This window comes from Panulirus ornatus, chromosome 33, assembly GCF_036320965.1.
Source record: "Panulirus ornatus isolate Po-2019 chromosome 33, ASM3632096v1, whole genome shotgun sequence".
Classification (NCBI taxonomy): domain Eukaryota; kingdom Metazoa; phylum Arthropoda; class Malacostraca; order Decapoda; family Palinuridae; genus Panulirus; species Panulirus ornatus.
The window spans coordinates 3,480,475-3,500,057 of NC_092256.1; the positions used below are offsets into that span (position 1 = coordinate 3,480,475).

At 42.1% G+C, this 19,583-nt stretch overlaps 1 protein-coding gene across 2 annotated transcripts in view; it reads left to right on the forward strand.

Moving 5' to 3' along the window:
* Nucleotides 1-19,583, forward strand: part of LOC139759410 (leucine-rich PPR motif-containing protein, mitochondrial-like) — a 407,417-nt gene that overhangs the window by 179,462 nt on the left and 208,372 nt on the right. For both annotated transcript variants that reach the window (XM_071681494.1, XM_071681495.1), the window contains exon 6: nucleotides 10,478-10,599. In XM_071681494.1, the coding sequence (XP_071537595.1) occupies nucleotides 10,478-10,599 (122 nt within the window). The remainder of the gene's footprint in view (nucleotides 1-10,477; nucleotides 10,600-19,583) is intronic.

The window sequence follows — 19,583 nt, forward strand, 5'->3', positions numbered from 1 at the left end:
GTTTTTGTCTTCTGAATTGGTTTGATGTGTGATGTCCAGAGCATAGATGGGAAAGCATAACTCATATATCTGATGAGTATGGTTTCAGATTGATATTTGTCTGGTTGGATGGTGCTTAAAACTGAAGTGAGAATTAGGGGTGAATAGTGCCTGTTGGGTCATTTCAGTGTGCATGTGCTTTGTTGGTGTTTAGATTGCTGGGAATGTGGGAGATCTGCGAGTAGAGGTTGGTGGTATATTTGGCAAGGGCAGGGTTTTTATTCCAATTAGAGGGTTGTTTTTTGGTTATGGGGTGTTTGGGTGGAAGATTTTCAGTGCTGCTGCAAAGAATTGAGTGCTGAGCATCTTGAGACAGGACTTTATTGCAAGGATCTTTGTTTCACTAAGTTGGTGTTGAGTGTTTGTCATAGCTAGGCAGCCAGTGGTCATTCTGAGTGTTTCATAATGTGTGGTTTAGCACTTAGTTATATTTGGTTTTGAAAGGGTGGAATATGTAGCAGGGCAGGCATAGCTTTAAGTGGAGTGGATTGATTGTTTGTAGAGGATGCTAAGGGATTCATTTTCTTGTCGAAACCTAGTGCTAGCTAGTGTTCTGAGGAAATTTGGCACAGTTTTTTTTTTTTTATGATGTTCTTGGTATGAGGAATGAATATCATACGTGATGCTTAGAATTTTTTTTTTTTTTTTTTTTTTTTGCTCAGTTGGAGTGATTCTCCTTTGTAGATGAATGGAGGGTGTGAGCTGGATTTGTTCCTGTCTGGGGTTAAATGACTGATTGAAGACTATGGTGAGATGCATTTGCATTTATTCTGTCCTGGGTGAGTCATTGTGTAATATATTGATAAATGTTTGTTGATGCTGCTGTGGTGTCTAGGTGTTGAAATCTGATTAAATGTATGAGAAGACCTTCATACTGTGCTTTGAGGAAGGCTGAAGGACCTTCTCCTTGAGGAACTCCAATGTAGGGTTTAAGGGTTTTAGAGGTGAACCCAGTGTGACCGACTCTGGCATGGTAGCCACTCAGTGTTTGTCAGTGTTGTAGAGAGTGGTGTCAAAGATATTTTGTTTGAGGATGTGGTAGGAATAGAATCATATGCTTTGTTGATATCTGTTTCCATTATTTTTGTGCAGGATGGGGGTTCTAATGGGATGAAGATATCTGTGATGTGTAAAGTGATTACATAGTATGGTGCTGTAGTGGTTTGGGCTGAAGTCATGTTGTTTGGATGAGAATGGGATATTTGCTTTCCTCTTCCTCTACCTCTGTTGTAGATCAGTTTTTCACAGGATGGATAGTGAGGATAGAAGTGATATGAGCCGAGGAGGAAGGTGAGTTAGGTGGCTTAAGATTGGTGCCATGTTGGTAAGTTTCCAGATGTTAGGACTATATGAAATATATGAAATGATACTATTCATTTTTTTTTATTTATTATTTATTTTATTATACTTTGTCGCTGTCTCTCGCGTTTGCGAGGTAGCGCAAGGAAACAGACGAAAGAAATGGCCCAACCCCCCCCCCCCATACACATGTATATACATACGTCCACACACGCAAATATACATACCTACACAGCTTTCCATGGTTTACCCCAGACGCTTCACATGCCTTGATTCAATCCACTGACAGCACATCAACCCCGGTATACCACATCGCTCCAATTCACTCTATTCCTTGCCCTCCTTTCACCCTCCTGCATGTTCAGGCCCCAATCACACAAAATCTTTTTCACTCCATCTTTCCACCTCCAATTTGGTCTCCCTCTTCTCCTCGTTCCCTCCACCTCCGACACATATATCCTCTTGGTCAATCTTTCCTCACTCATTCTCTCCATGTGCCCAAACCACTTCAAAACACCCTCTTTTGCTCTCTCAACCACGCTCTTTTTATTTCCACACATCTCTCTTACCCTTACGTTACTCACTCGATCAAACCACCTCACACCACATATTGTCCTCAAACATCTCATTTCCAGCACATCCATCCTCCTGCGCACAACTCTATCCATAGCCCACGCCTCGCAACCATACAACATTGTTGGAACCACTATTCCTTCAAACATACCCTTTTTGCTTTCCGAGATAATGTTCTCGACTTCCACACATTCTTCAAGGCTCCCAGAATTTCCGCCCCCTCCCCCACCCTATGATCCACTTCCGCTTCCATGGTTCCATCCGCTGCCAGATCCACTCCCAGATATCTAAAACACTTCACTTCCTCCAGTTTTTCTCCATTCAAACTCACCTCCCAATTGACTTGACCCTCAACCCTACTGTACCTAATAACCTTGCTCTTATTCACATTTACTCTTAACTTTCTTCTTCCACACACTTTACCAAACTCAGTCACCAGCTTCTGCAGTTTCTCACATGAATCAGCCACCAGCGCTGTATCATCAGCAAACAACAACTGACTCACTTCCCAAGCTCTCTCATCCCCAACAGACTTCATATTTGCCCCTCTTTCCAAAAACTCTTGCATTTACCTCCCTAACAACCCCATCCATAAACAAATTAAACAACCATGGAGACATCACACACCCCTGCCGCAAACCTACATTCACTGAGAACCAATCACTTTCCTCTCTTCCTACACGTACACATGCCTTACATCCTCGATAAAAACTTTTCACTGCTTCTAACAACTTTCCTCCCACACCATATATTCTTAATACCTTCCACAGAGCATCTCTATCAACTCTATCATATGCCTTCTCCAGATCTATAAATGCTACATACAAATCCATTTGCTTTTCTAAGTATTTCTCACATACATTCTTCAAAGCAAACACCTGATCCACACATCCTCTACCACTTCTGAAACCACACTGCTCTTCCCCAATCTGATGCTCTGTACATGCCTTCATCCTCTCAATCAATACCCTCCCATATAATTTACCAGGAATACTCAACAAACTTATACCTCTGTAATTTGAGCACTCACTCTTATCCCCTTTGCCTTTGTACAATGGCACTATGCACGCATTCCGCCAATCCTCAGGCACCTCACCATGAGTCATACATACATTAAATAACCTTACCAACCAGTCAACAATACAGTCACCCCCTTTTTTAATAAATTCCACTGCAATACCATCCAAACCTGCTGTCTTGCCGACTTTCATCTTCCGCAAAGCTTTCACTACCTCTTCTCTGTTTACCAAATCATTTTCCCTAACCCTCTCACTTTGCACACCACCTCGACCAAAACACCCTATATCTGCCACTCTATCATCAAACACATTCAACAAACCTTCAAAATACTCACTCCATCTCCTTCTCACATCACCACTACTTGTTATCACCTCCCCATTTGCGCCCTTCACTGAAGTTCCCATTTGCTCCCTTGTCTTACGCACTTTATTTACCTCCTTCCAGAACATCTTTTTATTCTCCCTAAAATTTAATGATACTCTCTCACCCCAACTCTCATTTGCCCTTTTTTTCACCTCTTGCACCTTTCTCTTGACCTCCTGTCTCTTTCTTTTATACATCTCCCATTCAATTGCATTTTTTCCCTGCAAAAATCGTCCAAATGCCTCTCTCTTCTCTTTCACTAATACTCTTACTTCTTCATCCCACCACTCACTACCCTTTCTAATCAACCCACCTCCCACTCTTCTCATGCCACAAGCATCTTTTGCGCAATCCATCACTGATTCCCTAAATACATCCCATTCCTCCCCCACTCCCCTTACTTCCATTGTTCTCACCTTTTTCCATTCTGTACTCAGTCTCTCCTGGTACTTCCTCACACAGGTCTCCTTCCCAAGCTCACTTACTCTCACCACCCTCTTCACCCCAACATTCACTCTTCTTTTCTGAAAACCCATACAAATCTTCACCTTAGCCTCCACAAGATAATGATCAGACATCCCTCCAGTTGCACCTCTCAGCACATTAACATCCAAAAGTCTCTCTTTCGCACGCCTGTCAATTAACACGTAATCCAATAACGCTCTCTTGCCATCTCTCCTACTTACATAAGTATACTTATGTATATCTCGCTTTTTAAACCAGGTATTCCCAATCATCAGTCCTTTTTCAGCACATAAATCTACAAGCTCTTCACCATTTCCATTTACAACACTGAACACCCCATGTATACCAATTATTCCCTCAACTGCCACATTACTCACCTTTGCATTCAAATCACCCATCACTATAACCCGGTCTCGTGCATCAAAACCACTAACACACTCATTCAGCTGCTCCCAAAACACTTGCCTCTCATGATCTTTCTTCTCATGCCCAGGTGCATATGCACCAATAATCACCCACCTCTCTCCATCAACTTTCAGTTTTACCCATATTAATCGAGAATTTACTTTCTTACATCCTATCACATACTCCCACAACTCCTGTTTCAGGAGTATTGCTACTCCTTCCCTTGCTCTTGTCCTCTCACTAACCCCTGACTTTACTCCCCAGACATTCCCAAACCACTCTTCCCCTTTACCCTTGAGCTTCGTTTCACTCAGAGCCAAAACATCCAGGTTCCTTTCCTCAAACATACTACCTATCTCTCCTTTTTTCACATCTTGGTTACATCCACACACATTTAGGCACCCCACTCTGAGCCTTCGAGGAGGATGAGCACTCCCCGCGTGACTCCTTCTTCTGTTTCCCATTTTAGAAAGTTAATACAAGGAGGGGAGGATTTCTGGCCCCCCGCTCCCGTCCCCTCTAGTCGCTTTCTACGACACGCGAGGAATACGTGGGAAGTATTCTTTCACCCCTATCCCCAGGGATAATATACATATATGTATATTATTGACACTAATGTATACTAAACAATAATAAACTTATCAATTTCTAGAGACAAATAAAACCCAACTTTTAGGTACAATTCAATACCCTGTCCAGCCTGCAGAGTTCCCTAAGGGCGTGGACGTGGTTCAGTAGTTGATGGCTACACTTCTCGTCTCCTGGGGGCCAGGTGTAAGCCATTTCTGCCCAAATATGTTCAATGACAATCAGGTCCACTCCTTTGCTGGCCTAGTCCAGGAGCTGTAGGGTGTCTTGTTCCTAGGGACCAGCGTTCAACAACACGAGCAGTGTGGACGGGGAACCTGTCGCTAATAGAAGTGACATGCCCGGCAGGGAGAGGTAAACCCCTCGCCCGAAGAGACGGCAAGAAACGTTCCTTCAGCAGTTGCTGCGACAGTGGTTGCAGTAAAGCGACCTCCAATGCTGAAAATGTCACCAAGGCCATGTAATATCACTTTCCTCTAGACGCAGTAGGTAAAGTGACATGTACGGGCCTCCTTGCTCATGTTGGCTCGGTCATTTGTTCCTGGTACAGTTCCTCCTCCAGCAGTAAACCTTGGTTTATCAAAATATATCCATCTTGATTTAAGGGAACGTGAATATACATGCGATGAAGGTTTTATTCCATCCATTGTCCATGTTTGAGAGATGTCTTCTTTCCCCCTTTGCTTTCTGACAAAACCTTATTTCTTTTCATATATTATTCCCACTGTTAGCAAGTGTGACATTATCTTTTATTTGAAAGGCAAAATATTATGCAGAACACTTTCTCCCCTATCCCTGGGGATAGGGGAGAAAGAATACTTCCCAAGCATTCCCCATGTGTTGTAGAAGGCGACTAAAGAGGATGGGAATGGGGGGCTAGAAACCCTCCCCTCCTTGTATTTTAACTTTTGGAAAGGGGAAACAGAAGGAGTCATGCGGGGAGTGCTCATCCTCCTCGAAGGCTCAGATTGGGATGTCTAAATGTGTGTGGATGTAAGCAAGATGAGAAAAAAGGGGAGATAGGTTGTATGTTTGAGGAAAGGAACCTGGGTGTTTTGGCTGTGAGTGAAACACAGCTCAAGGGTAAATGGGAAGAGTGGTTTGAAAATGTCTTGGGAGTAAAGTCGGGTTGGTGAGAGGACAAGAGCAAAGGAAGGAGTAGCACTACTCCTGAAGCAGGAGTGAATAATGTGGGAGTTGAGGGTATAATTGGTGTACATGGTGTTTTCAGTGTTGTAAATGGAAATGGTGAAGAGCTTGTAGATTTGTGTGCTGAAATTGGACTGGTGATTGGGAATACCTGGTTTAAAATGAGAGATATACATAAGTATACATATGATGATATGCTGAGAGGGGCAACTGGAGGGATGTCTGATCATAATCTTGAGGAGGTGAAGGTGAAGATATATAGAGGTTTTCAGAAAAAAGAGAGAATGTTGGAGTGAAGAAAGTGGTGAGAGTAAGTGAACTTGGAAAGGAGACTATGTGAGAAAGTACCAGGAGAGATTTAGTGCACAATGGAAAAAAGGTGAGAGCAAATAATGTAAGGGGAGTGGGGGAGGAATGGGATGTATTTAGGGAAGCAGCGATGGCTTGCGCAAAAGATGCCTGTGGCATGAGAAATGTGGGAGATGGGCAGATCAGAAAGGGTAGTGAATGGTGGGATGAAGAAGTAAGATTGTCAGTGAAAGAGAAGAGAGAGGCATTTGGACAATTTTTGCCATGAAATAGTGTGAATGACTTGGAGATGTATAAAAGAAAGAGGCAGGAGGTAAAGAGAAAGGTGCAAGAGGTGAAAAGGAGGGGAAATGAAAGTTGGGGTGAGAGAGTATCATTAAATTTTAGGGAGGATAAAAAGATGTTTTGGAAGTACATAAAGACAGTGAATAAGACAAGAGAACAAATGGGAACATCGGTGAGGGGGGCTAATGGGGAGGCAATAAGTAGTGGTGAAGTGAGAAGGAGATGGAGTGAGTATTTTGAGGGTTTCTTGAATGTGTTTGGCAGATATAGGGTGTTTTGGTCGAGGTGTTGTACGAAGTGAGAGGGTCAGGAAGAATAGTTTGGTAAACAAAGAAGTGATAGTTAAAGCTTTGCAGAAGATGAAAGCTGGCAAGGTGTCTGGTTTGGATGGTATTGCTGTGGAATTTATTGAAAAAGGGGGTGACTGTATTGTTGACTGCTTGGTGAGGATATTCAATGTATGCATGGTTCATGGTGAAGTACCTGAGGATTGGCGGAATGCTTACATAATGCCATTGTGCAAAAGCAAAGGGGATAAAGGTGAGTGTTCAAACTACAGAGGTATAAGTTTCTTGAGTATTCCTGAGAAATTATATGGGAGGGTATTAATTGAAAGGGTGAAGGCATGTACAGAGCATCAGACTGGGGAAGAGCAGTGTGGTTTCAGAAGTGGTAGAGGATGTGTGGATCAGGTGTTTGCTTTGAAGAATGTATGTGAGAAATAGAAAATAAATGGGTTTGTATGTAGCATTAATGGATCTGGAGAGGGCATATGATAGAGTTGATAGAGATGCTCTGTGGAAGGTATTAGGAGTATACGGTGTGGAGGTAAGTTGCTAGAAACAGTGAAAAGTTTTTCTTAAGGATGTAAGGCATGTGTACAAGTAGGAAGAGAGGAAAGTGATTGGTTCCCAGTGAATGTCGGTTTGCAGCAGGGATGCGTGATGTCTCCATGGTTGTTTAATTTGTTTATGGATGGTCTTGTTAGGGAGGTGAATGCAAGAGTTTTAAAGGGAGGGGCGAGTATGCTGTCTCTTATGGATGAGAGGGCTTGGGAAGTGAGTCAGTTGTTGTTCGCTGATGATACAGTGCTGGTGGCTGATTCGGGTGAGAAACTGCAAAAGCTGGTGTTTGAGTTTGGTAAGGTGAGTGAAAGAAGAAAGCTGAAAGTAAATGTGAATAAGAGCAAGGTTATTAGGTTCAGTAGGGTTGAGGGACAAGTCAATTGGAAGCTAAGTTTGAAGGGAGAAAAACTGGAGGAAGTGAAGTGTTTTAGATATCTGGGAGTGGACTTAGCAGCAGATGACACCATGGAAGCACAAGTGAGTCACAGGGTGGAGGAGGGTGCAAAGGTTCTAGGAGCATTGAAGAATGTGTGGAAGGCAAGAACGTTATCTCAGAGAGCAAAAATGGTATCATTGAAGGAAGAGTGGTTCCAACAATGTTGTATGGTTGTGAGGCGTGGGTTGTGCAGAGGAGGGTGGATGTGTTGTAAATGAAATGTTTGAGGACAATATGTGGTGTGAGGTGGTTTGATTAAGTAAGTAACGAAAGGGTAAGATAGATTTGTGGTTGAGAGAGCAGAAGAGGGTGTATTGAAATTGTTTGGTCACCTAGAGAGAATGAGTGAGGAAAGATTGATAAAGAGTATATATGTGTCAGAGGTGGAGGGAACGAGGAGAAGTGGGAGACCATATTGGAGATGGAAGGATGGAGTGAAAAAGATTTTGAGCGATCGGGGCCTGAACATGTAGGAGGGTGAAAGACGTGCAAGGAATAGAGTGAATTAGAATGATGTGGTATACTATGGTAAACGTGCTATCAATTGATTGAACCAAGGCATGTGAGCATCTGGGGTAAACCATGGAAAGTTTTGTAGGGCTTGGATGTGGAAAGGGAGCTATGGTTTTGGTGCTTTACACATGACAGCTAGAGACTGAGTGTGAACGAATGTGGCCTTTGTTGTCTTTTCCTAGTGCTACCTTGCACGCGTATGGGGTGAGGGGGGGTGTCATTTCATGTGTGGTGGGGTGGCGACAGCAGTGGATGAAGGCAGCAAATGTTAATATGTACATATGTACACGGGAGAAGAGCAGTGTGGTTTCAGAAGTGGTAGAGGATGTATGGATCAGGTGTTTGCATTGAAAAATGTATGTGAGAAATACTAAGAAAAGCAAATGGATTTGTATGTAGCATTTATGGATCTGGAGAAGGCATATGATAGAGTTGATAGAGATGCTCTGTGGAAGGTATTAAAAATGTATGGTGTGGGAGGTAAGTTGTTAGAAGCAGTGAAAAGTTTTTATCGAGGATGTAAGGCATGTGTACGTGTAGGAAGAGAGGAAAGTGATTGGTTCTCAGTGAATGTAGGTTTGCAGGAGGGGTGTGTGATGTCTCCATAGTTGTTTGTTTATGGATGGGGTTGTTAGGGAGGTGAATGCAAGAGTTTTGGAAAGGGGGGCAAGTATGCATTCTGTTGTGGATGAAAGAGCTTGGGAAGTGAGTCTGTTGTTGTTCGCTGATGACACAGCGCTGGTGTCCGATTCGGGTGAGAAACTGCAGAAGCTGGTGACTGAGTTTGGTAAAGTGTGTGAAAGAAGAAAGCTGAGAGTAAATGTGAATAAGAGCAAAGTTATTAGGTACAGTGGGGTAGAGGGACAAGTCAATTGGGAGGTAAGTTTGAATGGAGAAAAGTTGGAGGAAGTGAAGTGTTTTAGATATCTGGGAGTGGATTTGATAGCGGGTGGAACCATGGAAGCGGAAGTGAATCATAGGGTGGTGGAGGGTGCGGAAGTTCTGGGAGCATTGAAAAATGTGTGGAAGTCGAGAACATTATCATGGAATGCAAAAATGGGTATGTTTGAAGGAATAGTGTTTCCAACAATGTTATATGGTTGTGAGGCGTGGGCTGTTGATAGAGTTGTGCACAAGAGGGTGGATGTGCTGGAAATGAGATGTTTGAGGACAATATGAGGTGTGAGGTGGTTTGATCGAGTAAGTAATGAAAGGATAAGAGAGATGTGTGGTAATAAAAAGAGTGTGATTGAGAGAGCAGAAGAGGGTGTTTTGAAATGGTTTGGTCACATGGAGAGAATGAGTGAGGAAAGACTGACCAAGAGGATATATGTGTCAGAGGTGGAGGGAACGAGGAGAAGTGGGAGACCAAATTGGAGGTGGAAAGATGGAGTGAAAAAGATTTTGAGTGATCGGGGCCTGAACATGCAGGAGGGTGAAAGGCGTGCAAGGAATAGAGTGAATTGGAACGATGTGGTATACCAGGGTCGGGGTGCTGTCAATGGATTGAACCAGGGCATGTGAAGTGTCTAGGGCCTGGAAGTGGAAAGGGAGCTGTGGTTTCAGTGCACTATACATGACAGCTAGAGACTGAGTATGAATGAATGTAGCCCTTGTTGTCTTTTCCTAGCGCTACATCGTGCACATGCGGGGGAGGGGGTTGTCATTTCATGTGTGGCGGGGTGGCGATGGGAATGAATAAGGGCAGACAGTATGAATTATGTACATATGTATATATGTATATGTCTGTGTGTGTATATATATGTATACATTGAGATGTATAGGTATGTATATGTGCGTGTGTGGACGTTTTTGTATATACATGTGTATGTGGGTGGGTTGGGCCACTGTTTCGTTTGTTTCCTTGTGCTATCTCGCTAACGCGGGAGACACCGAGAAATTATGATGAATAAATATAAATGTATATATGCATATGTCTGTGTATGTATATGTATGTATACATTGAAATTTATAGGTATGTATATGTGTGTGTGTGTGTGTGGGCATGTATGTATATACATATGTATGTGGGTGGGTTGGGTCATTCTTTCGTCTGTTTTCTTGCGCTACCTCGCTAAAGCTGGAGATAGTGACAAATTATAATAGAAAAAATACTTTGTCATTTTCTTCATCTGTTGCTATTGATTCTAGCATATTTGTTAAGTAAATGGATATTTTTTTATTTCAGTAAGAAAGACAAAGGTTCCCTTGTCTCTTCATGATCTGACTGCTACTTTAGCTTCAGCCTGGCCAGCCAAACCCCGGATCATTACATCCCTGTTGGCTGTCCTCATTCATAAGAAAAGAAAGGTAAGCACTAAAGAAATTGGATTTAATGTTTCATCTAAATTGCTCTGCAATTAAGCTTTTAAATCATTATGAGTGACTGAATGCAGGGTTATTTTTTTACTCCTTCTCTCATGCAAACTTATTGAAATATTCCCAGCATGGCTATTGCAACTGTATTTATATGAGTTGTTTCTTTTTGCCCTTACTGAAATTCACAGGCATACTCTTTTGGAGGGTTAGTGACAGCTGTGCAGTGAGCCAGAACTTCAGTGGTCTCTTCTGATCCAGATAGTTGTCTTTTCTTTCTGTCTCCCTCAAATGTGGGCTACTGGCACTCTCTCCACAAACATACAATCTCTCCTTGTCTCACATAACACTTGATAGCACTTAACTCATACAGCTCATTCTTCATAACTAGATTTTCGTATGTTGAGCTCTATGTACTAACTGTTTCTTTTGGCAAAATGGTAGCAATAGATAAATGTAGTAGGTTGGGCCATTCAGATATTAGCATTAGGTAGAAGTAGATGGTAGGGACATTATGAAGGAGCATTAGGTAGAAGTAGTTGTTAGGAACATGAGGTAGGGGCCCTTGCAAATGCTGCATGAGACTTGCCCTCTGCCAGTAGTCTATTAAGGGTGAGGCACTAAGATTTAAGAAGCAGCACTGAAGTTCACTAGTTATGGAGATTCTTGTTCTACAAGAGAATAGGCATCAGAGATAAATAGATAGATGGATAGACTTTTTGGTATGCAGAGATGCTTTATGTCACTAGGAACTGCAGTTAGCATTGTGAAAAAAAAATCCTGCTGTGGCAGTTACTCGTATAACCCCTAAGAAGGACACAGTCCTTTTCTCTCCTAAGCATGTTCATTTACTGATTTCTGCATATTGTTGTGAAGCCATGTGTGGTTGGCCCAGTAAATCAGTGATTGTGTCTAGTGCATTTTTATTAGTGATATTAATTTGATGAATGTTGCAGGTGATTTTGATCATAATAGGAAAGCTGTCTTCATTACGACTTAGAGGAAACAAGTGTGTAATGTTTTTGTACAAGTGATGGCAGGCATATATGTAGATGGCTGTGATAATTGTACTATGAATTTGAAAACTGTTTAAAACTGTGAAAAATGTTTTCACACTTGCTCACAATTTCCTGCATCAGTGAGGTAGTGCAGGAACAGATGAAGAAAGGCCTTGTTTGCTCACATCCATTCTCTATCTCTCATATGTAATGCACTGAAACTTTTCACTTCTCTCATCTTCCTACATGTTTAGGTAGGATTGTATACCTTCACGTAAATGATTAATGTCGATCTCTTAGCAAAATGATCCCAGAACCAAACCCTGTGGAGCTCTGCTTGTCATCTCAACCTGTTTAGAAAAGCTCTGCTGATATGCATCCTTTGTTTCCTCCTACTGAGATAATCTCAGTCCAATGAAGGAATTTCCACTTTATTCCTGCTTGGTGATTCAGCTTCATTATCAGCCTCGTATGTGATAGTGTCAAATGCCATCTGGTAGTCCAGGTACAGACACTTCTCCCAGTCTTCCGTTTTGACCAGGACTAAGTTCAGTCTGTCTTTCACTTCAGAAGTTTCTTCTTCTGCAGAAAGTCATCCACTTGCTTTCTAATGATCCTTTCCAGAGCCTTACATACCACACTCTTTGGTGAGACCTGTTCAGTGTATGTTCCCAATCTCCTTTATTTTATATATATATATATATATATATATATATATATATATATATATATATATATATATATATATATATATATATATATATATATATATATATATAACCATGGAAAGTTCTGTGGGGCCTGGATGTGGAAAGGGAGCTGTGGTTTCGGTGCATTATTACATGACAGCTAGAGACTGAGTGTGAACGAATGGGGCCTTTGTTGTCTTTTCCTAGCGCTACCTCGCACACATGAGGGGGGAGGGGGTTGTTATTCCATGTGTGGCGAGGTGGCGATGGGAATAAATAAAGGCACACAGTATGAATAATGTACATGTGTATATATGTATATGTCTGCGTGTGTATATATATATGTATGTACATTGAGATGTACTGGTATGTATATTTGCGTGTGTGGACGTGTATGTATATACATGAGTATGTGGGTGGGTTGGGCCATTCTTTCGTCTGTTTCCTTGCGCTACCTCGCTAACGCGGGAGACAGCGACAAAGCAAAATAAAATAAATAAATAGTATAAATGTATATATCTGTGTGTGTATATATATGTGTGTACATTGAGATGTACTGGTATGTATATTTGCGTGTGTGGACGTGTATGTATATACATGTGTATGTGGGTGGGTTGGGCCATTCTTTCGTCTGTTTCCTTGTGCTACCTCGCTAAGGCGGGAGACAGCGACAAAGCAAAATAAATAAATGATAAATATATATATATATATATATATATATATATATATATATATATATATATATATATATATATATATATATATATATATATATATATATTTTTTTTCCTTTGTCGCTGTCTCCCGCGTTTGCGAGGTAGCGCAAGGAAACAGACGAAAGAAATGGCCCAACCCACCTCCATACACATGTATATACATACACGTCCACACACGCAAATATACATACCTACACAGCTTTCCATGGTTTACCCCAGACGCTTCACATGCCCTGATTCAATCCACTGACAGCACGTCAACCCCAGTATACCACATCGATCCAATTCACTCTATTCCTTGCCCGCCTTTCACCCTCCTGCATATTCAGGCCCTGATCACTCAAAATCTTTTTCACTCCATCTTTCCACCTCCAATTTGGTCTCCCACTTCTCCTAGTTCCCTCCACCTCCGACACATATATCCTCTTGGTCAATCTTTCCTCACTCATTCTCTCCATGTGCCCAAACCATTTCAAAACACCCTCTTCTGCTCTCTCAACCACGCTCTTTTTATTTCCACACATCTCTCTTACCCTTACATTACTTACTCGATCAAACCACCTCACACCACACATTGTCCTCAAACATCTCATTTTCAGCACATCCACCCTCCTGCGCACAACTCTATCCATAGCCCACGCCTCGCGACCATACAACATTGTTGGAACCACTATTCCTTCAAACATACCCATTTTTGCTTTCCGAGATAATGTTCTCGACTTCCACACATTCTTCAAGGCTCCCAGGATTTTCGCCCCCTCCCCCACCCTATGATTCACTTCCGCTTCCATGGTTCCATCCGCTGCCAGATCCATTCCCAGATATCTAAAACACTTTACTTCCTCCAGTTTTTCTGCATTCAAACTTACCTCCCAATTGACTTGACCCTCAACCCTACTGTACCTAATAACCTTGCTCTTATTTACATTTACTCTTAACTTTCTTCTTTCACACACTTTACCAAACTCAGTCACCAGCTTCTGCAGTTTTTCACATGAATCAGCCACCAGCACTGTATCATCAGCGAACAACAACTGACTCACTTCCCAAGCTCTCTCATCCCCAACAGACTTCATTCTTGCCCCTCTTTCCAAAACTCTTGCATTCACCTCCCTAACAACCCCATCCATAAACAAATTAAACAACCATGGAGACATCACACACCCCTGCCGCAAACCTACATTCACTGAGAACCAATCACTTTCCTCTCTTCCTACACGTACACATGCCTTACATCCTCGATAAAAACTTTTCACTGCTTCCAACAACTTGCCACCCACACCATATATTCTTAAAACCTTCCACAGAGCATCTCTGTCAACTCTATCATATGCCTTCTCCAGATCCATAAATGCTACATAAAAATCCATTTGCTTTTCTAAGTATTTCTCACATACATTCTTCAAAGCAAACACCTGATCCACACATCCTCTACCACTTCTGAAACCACACTGCTCTTTCCCAATCTGATGCTCTGTACATGCCTTCACCATCTCAATCAATACCCTCCCATATAGTTTACCAGGAATACTCAACAAACTTATACCTCTGTAATTTGAGCACTCACTCTTATCCCCTTTGCCTTTGTACAATGGCACTATGCAAGCATTCCACCAATCCTCAGGCACCTCACCATGAGTCATACATACATTAAATAACCTTACCAACCAGTCAACAATACAGTCACCCCCTTTTTTAATAAATTCCATTGCATTACCATCCAAACCTGCTGCCTTGCCGGCTTTCATCTTCCGCAAAGCTTTTACTACCTCTTCTCTGTTTACCAAATCATTTTCCCTAACCCTCTCACTTTGCACACCACCTCGACCAAAAGACCCTATATCTGCCACTCTATCATCAAACACATTCAACAAACCTTCAAAATACTCACTCCATCTCCTTCTCACATCACCACTACTTGTTATCACCTCCTCATTAGTGCCCTTCACTGAAGTTCCCATTTGCTCCCTTGTCTTACGCACTTTATTTACCTCCTTCCAGAACATCTTTTTATTCTCCCTAAAATTTAATGATACTCTCTCACCCCAACTCTCATTTGCCCTCTTTTTCACCTCTTACACCTTTCTCTTAACCTCCTGTCTCTTTCTTTTATACATCTCCCACTCAATTGCATTTTTTCTCTGCAAAAATCGTCCAAATGCCTCTCTCTTCTCTTTCACTAATAATGTTACTTCTTCATCCCACCACTCACTACCCTTTCTAATCAACCCACCTCCCACGCTTCTCATGCCACAAGCATCTTTTGTGCAATCCATCACTGATTCCCTAAATACATCCCATTCCTCCCCCACTCCCCTTACTTCCATTGTTCTCACCTTTTTCCATTCTGTACTCAGTCTCTCCTGGTACTTCCTCACATATATATATATATATATATATATATATATATATATATATATATATATATATATATATATATATAGTTGTTGTTCGCTGATGATACAGCGCTGGTGGCGGATTCATGGGAGAAACTGCAGAAGCTGGTGACGGAGTTTGGTAAAGTGTGTGGAAGAAGAAAGTTAAGAGTAAATGTGAATAAGAGCAAGGTTATTAGGTACAGTAGGGTTGAGGGTCAAGTCAATTGGGAGGTGAGTTTGAATGGAGAAAAACTGGAGGAAGTGAAGTGTTTTAGGTATCTGGGAGTGGATCTGTCAGCGGATGGAACCATGGAAGCGGAAGTGGATCATAGGGTGGGGGAGGGGGCGAAAATTTTGGGAGCCTTGAAAAATGTGTGGAAGTCGAGAACATTATCTCGGAAAGCGAAAATGGGTATGTTTGAGGGAATAGTGGTTCCAACAATGTTGTATGGTTGCGAGGCGTGGGCTATGGATAGAGATGTGCGCAGGAGGATGGATGTGCTGGAAATGAGATGTTTGAGGACAATGTGTGGTGTGAGGTGGTTTGATCGAGTAAGTAACGTAAGGGTAAGAGAGATGTGTGGAAATAAAAAGAGCGTGGTTGAGAGAGCAGAAGAGGGTGTTTTGAAATGGTTTGGGCACATGGAGAGAATGAGTGAGGAGAGATTGACCAAGAGGATATATGTGTCGGAGGTGGAGGGAACGAGGAGAAGAGGGAGACCAAATTGGAGGTGGAAAGATGGAGTGAAAAAGATTTTGTGTGATCGGGGCCTGAACATGCAGGAGGGTGAAAGGAGGGCAAGGAATAGAGTGAATTGGAGTCGATGTGGTATACAGGGGTTGACGTGCTGTCAGTGGATTGAATCAAGGCATGTGAAGCGTCTGGGGTAAACCATGGAAAGCTGTGTAGGTATGTATATTTGCGTGTGTGGACGTGTGTATGTACATGTGTATGTGGGGGGGGGTTGGGCCATTTCTTTCGTCTGTTTCCTTGCGCTACCTCGCAAACGCGGGAGACAGCGACAGAGTATAAAAAAAAAAAAAAAAAAAAAAAAAAAAAATATATATATATATATATATATATATATATATATATATATATATATATATATATATATTATATTTATTTATTATACTTTGTCGCTGTCTCCCGCGTTTGCGAGGTAGCGCAAGGAAACAGACGAAAGAAATGGCCCAACCCACCCCCATACACATGTATATACATACGTCCACACACGCAAATATACATACCTACACAGCTTTCCATGGTTTACCCCAGACGCTTCACATGCCTTGATTCAATCCACAGACAGCATATCAACCCCGGTATACCACATCGCTCCAATTCACTCTATTCCTTGCCCTCCTTTCACCCTCCTGCATGTTCAGGCCCCGATCACACAAAATCTTTTTCACTCCATCTTTCCACCTCCAATTTGGTCTCCCTCTTCTCCTCGTTCCCTCCACTTCCGACACATATATCCTCTTGGTCAATCTTTCCTCACTCATTCTCTCCATGTGCCCAAACCACTTCAAAACACCCTCTTCTGCTCTTTCAACCACGCTCTTTTTATTTCCACACATCTCTCTTACCCTTACGTTACTCACTCGATCAAACCACCTCACACCACACATTGTCCTCAAACATCTCATTTCCAGCACATCCATCCTCCTACGCACAACTCTATCCATAGCCCACGCCTCGCAACCATACAACATTGTTGGAACCACTATTCCTTCAAACATACCCATTTTTGCTTTCCGAGATAATGTTCTCGACTTCCACACATTCTTCAAGGCCCCCAGAATTTTCGCCCCCTCCCCCACGCTATGATCCACTTCCACTTCCATGGTTCCATCCGCTGCCAGATCCACTCCCAGATATCTAAAACACTTCACTTCCCCCAGTTTTTCTCCATTCAAACTCACCTCCCAATTCACTTGACCCTCAACCCAACTGTACCTAATAACCTTGCTCTTATTCACATTTACTCTTAACTTTCTTCTTCCACACACTTTACCAAACTCAGTCACCAGCTTCTGCAGTTTCTCACATGAATCAGCCACCAGCGCTGTATCATCAGCGAACAACAACTGACTCACTTCCCAAGCTCTCTCATCCCCAACAGACTTCATACTTGCCCCCTCTTTCCAAAACTCTTGCATTTACCTCCCTAACAACCCCATCCATAAACAAATTAAACAACCATGGAGACATCACACACCCCTGCCGCAAACCTACATTCACTGAGAACCAATCACTTTCCTCTCTTCCTACACGTACACATGCCTTACATCCTCGATAAAAACTTTTCACTGCTTCTAACAACTTTCCTCCCACACCATATATTCTTAATACCTTCCACAGAGCATCTCTATCAACTCTATCATATGCAGGGAAAAAATGCAATTGAGTGGGAGATGTATAAAAGAAAGAGACAGGAGGCCAAGAGAAAGGTGCAAGAGGTGAAAAAAAGGGCAAATGAGAGTTGGGGTGAGAGAGTATCATTAAATTTTAGGGAGAATAAAGAGATGTTCTGGAAGGAGGTAAATAAAGTGCGTAAGACAAGGGAGCAAATGGGAACTTCAGTGAAGGGCGCAAATGGGGAGGTGATAACAAGTAGTGGTGATGTGAGAAGGAGATGGAGTGAATATTTTGAAGGTTTGTTGAATGTGTTTGATGATAGAGTGGCAGATATAGGGTGTTTTGGTCGAGGTGGTGTGCAAAGTGAGAGGGTTAGGGAAAATGATTTGGTAAACAGAGAAGAGGTAGTGAAAGCTTTGCGGAAGATGAAAGCCGGCAAGGCAGCAGGTTTGGATGGTATTGCAGTGGAATTTATTAAAAAAGGGGGTGACTGTATTGTTGACTGGTTGGTAAGGTTATTTAATGTATGTATGACTCATGGTGAGGTGCCTGAGGATTGGCGGAATGCGTGCATAGTGCCATTGTACAAAGGCAAAGGGGATAAGAGTGAGTGCTCAAATTACAGAGGTATAAGTTTGTTGAATATTCCTGGTAAATTATATGGGAGGGTATTGATTGAGAGGGTGAAGGCATGTACAGAGCATCAGATTGGGGAAGAGCAGTGTGGTTTCAGAAGTGGTAGAGGATGTGTGGATCAGGTGTTTGCTTTGAAGAATGTATGTGAGAAATACTTAGAAAAGCAAATGGATTTGTATGTAGCATTTATGGATATATATATATATATATATATATATATATATATATATATATATATATAACTACTATTGACGTTTGTGTAAATAAATTATACATTTCCTTTTTTTTCCATAGCCAGAGGTTGAACCATTATGTGACATTCTTTTTTTTCATTCATTTCAAGCTAGAAGTTTCAGTTTTCTAAATTGTTTCTTACATTTCTCATATGTATATATGTGTGTGTGTGTGTGTGTGCGTGTGTGTGTGTGTGTGTGTGTGTGTGTGTGTGTGTGTGTGTGTGTATGTATATATGTATATTATCCCTGGGGATAGGGGTGAAAGAATGCTTCCCACGTATTCCTCGCGTGTTGTAGAAAGCGACTAGAGGGGACGGGAGCGGGGGGCCAGAAATCCTCCCCTCCTTGTATTAACTTTCTAAAATGGGAAACAGAAGAAGGAGTCACGCGGGGAGTGCTCATCCTCCTCGAAGGCTCAGAGTGGGGTGCCTAAATGTGTGTGGATGTAACGAAGATGTGAAAAAAGGAGAGATAGGTAGTATGTTTGAGGAAAGGAACCTGGATGTTTTGGCTCTGAGTGAAACGAAGCTCAAGGGTAAAGGGGAAGAGTGGTTTGGGAATGTCTGGGGAGTAAAGTCAGGGGTTAGTGAGAGGACAAGAGCAAGGGAAGGAGTAGCAATACTCCTGAAACAGGAGTTGTGGGAGTATGTGATAGAGTGTAAGAAAGTAAATTCTCGATTAATATGGGTAAAACTGAAAGTTGATGGAGAGAGGTGGGTGATTATTGGTGCATATGCACCTGGGCATGAGAAGAAAGATCAAGAGAGGCAAGTGTTTTGGGAGCAGCTGAATGAGTGTGTTAGTGGTTTTGATGCACGAGACCGGGTCATAGTGATGGGTGATTTGAATGCAAAGGTGAGTAATGTGGCAGTTGAGGGAATAATTGGTATACATGGGGTGTTCAGTGTTGTAAATGGAAATGGTGAAGAGCTTGTAGATTTATGTGCTGAAAAAGGACTG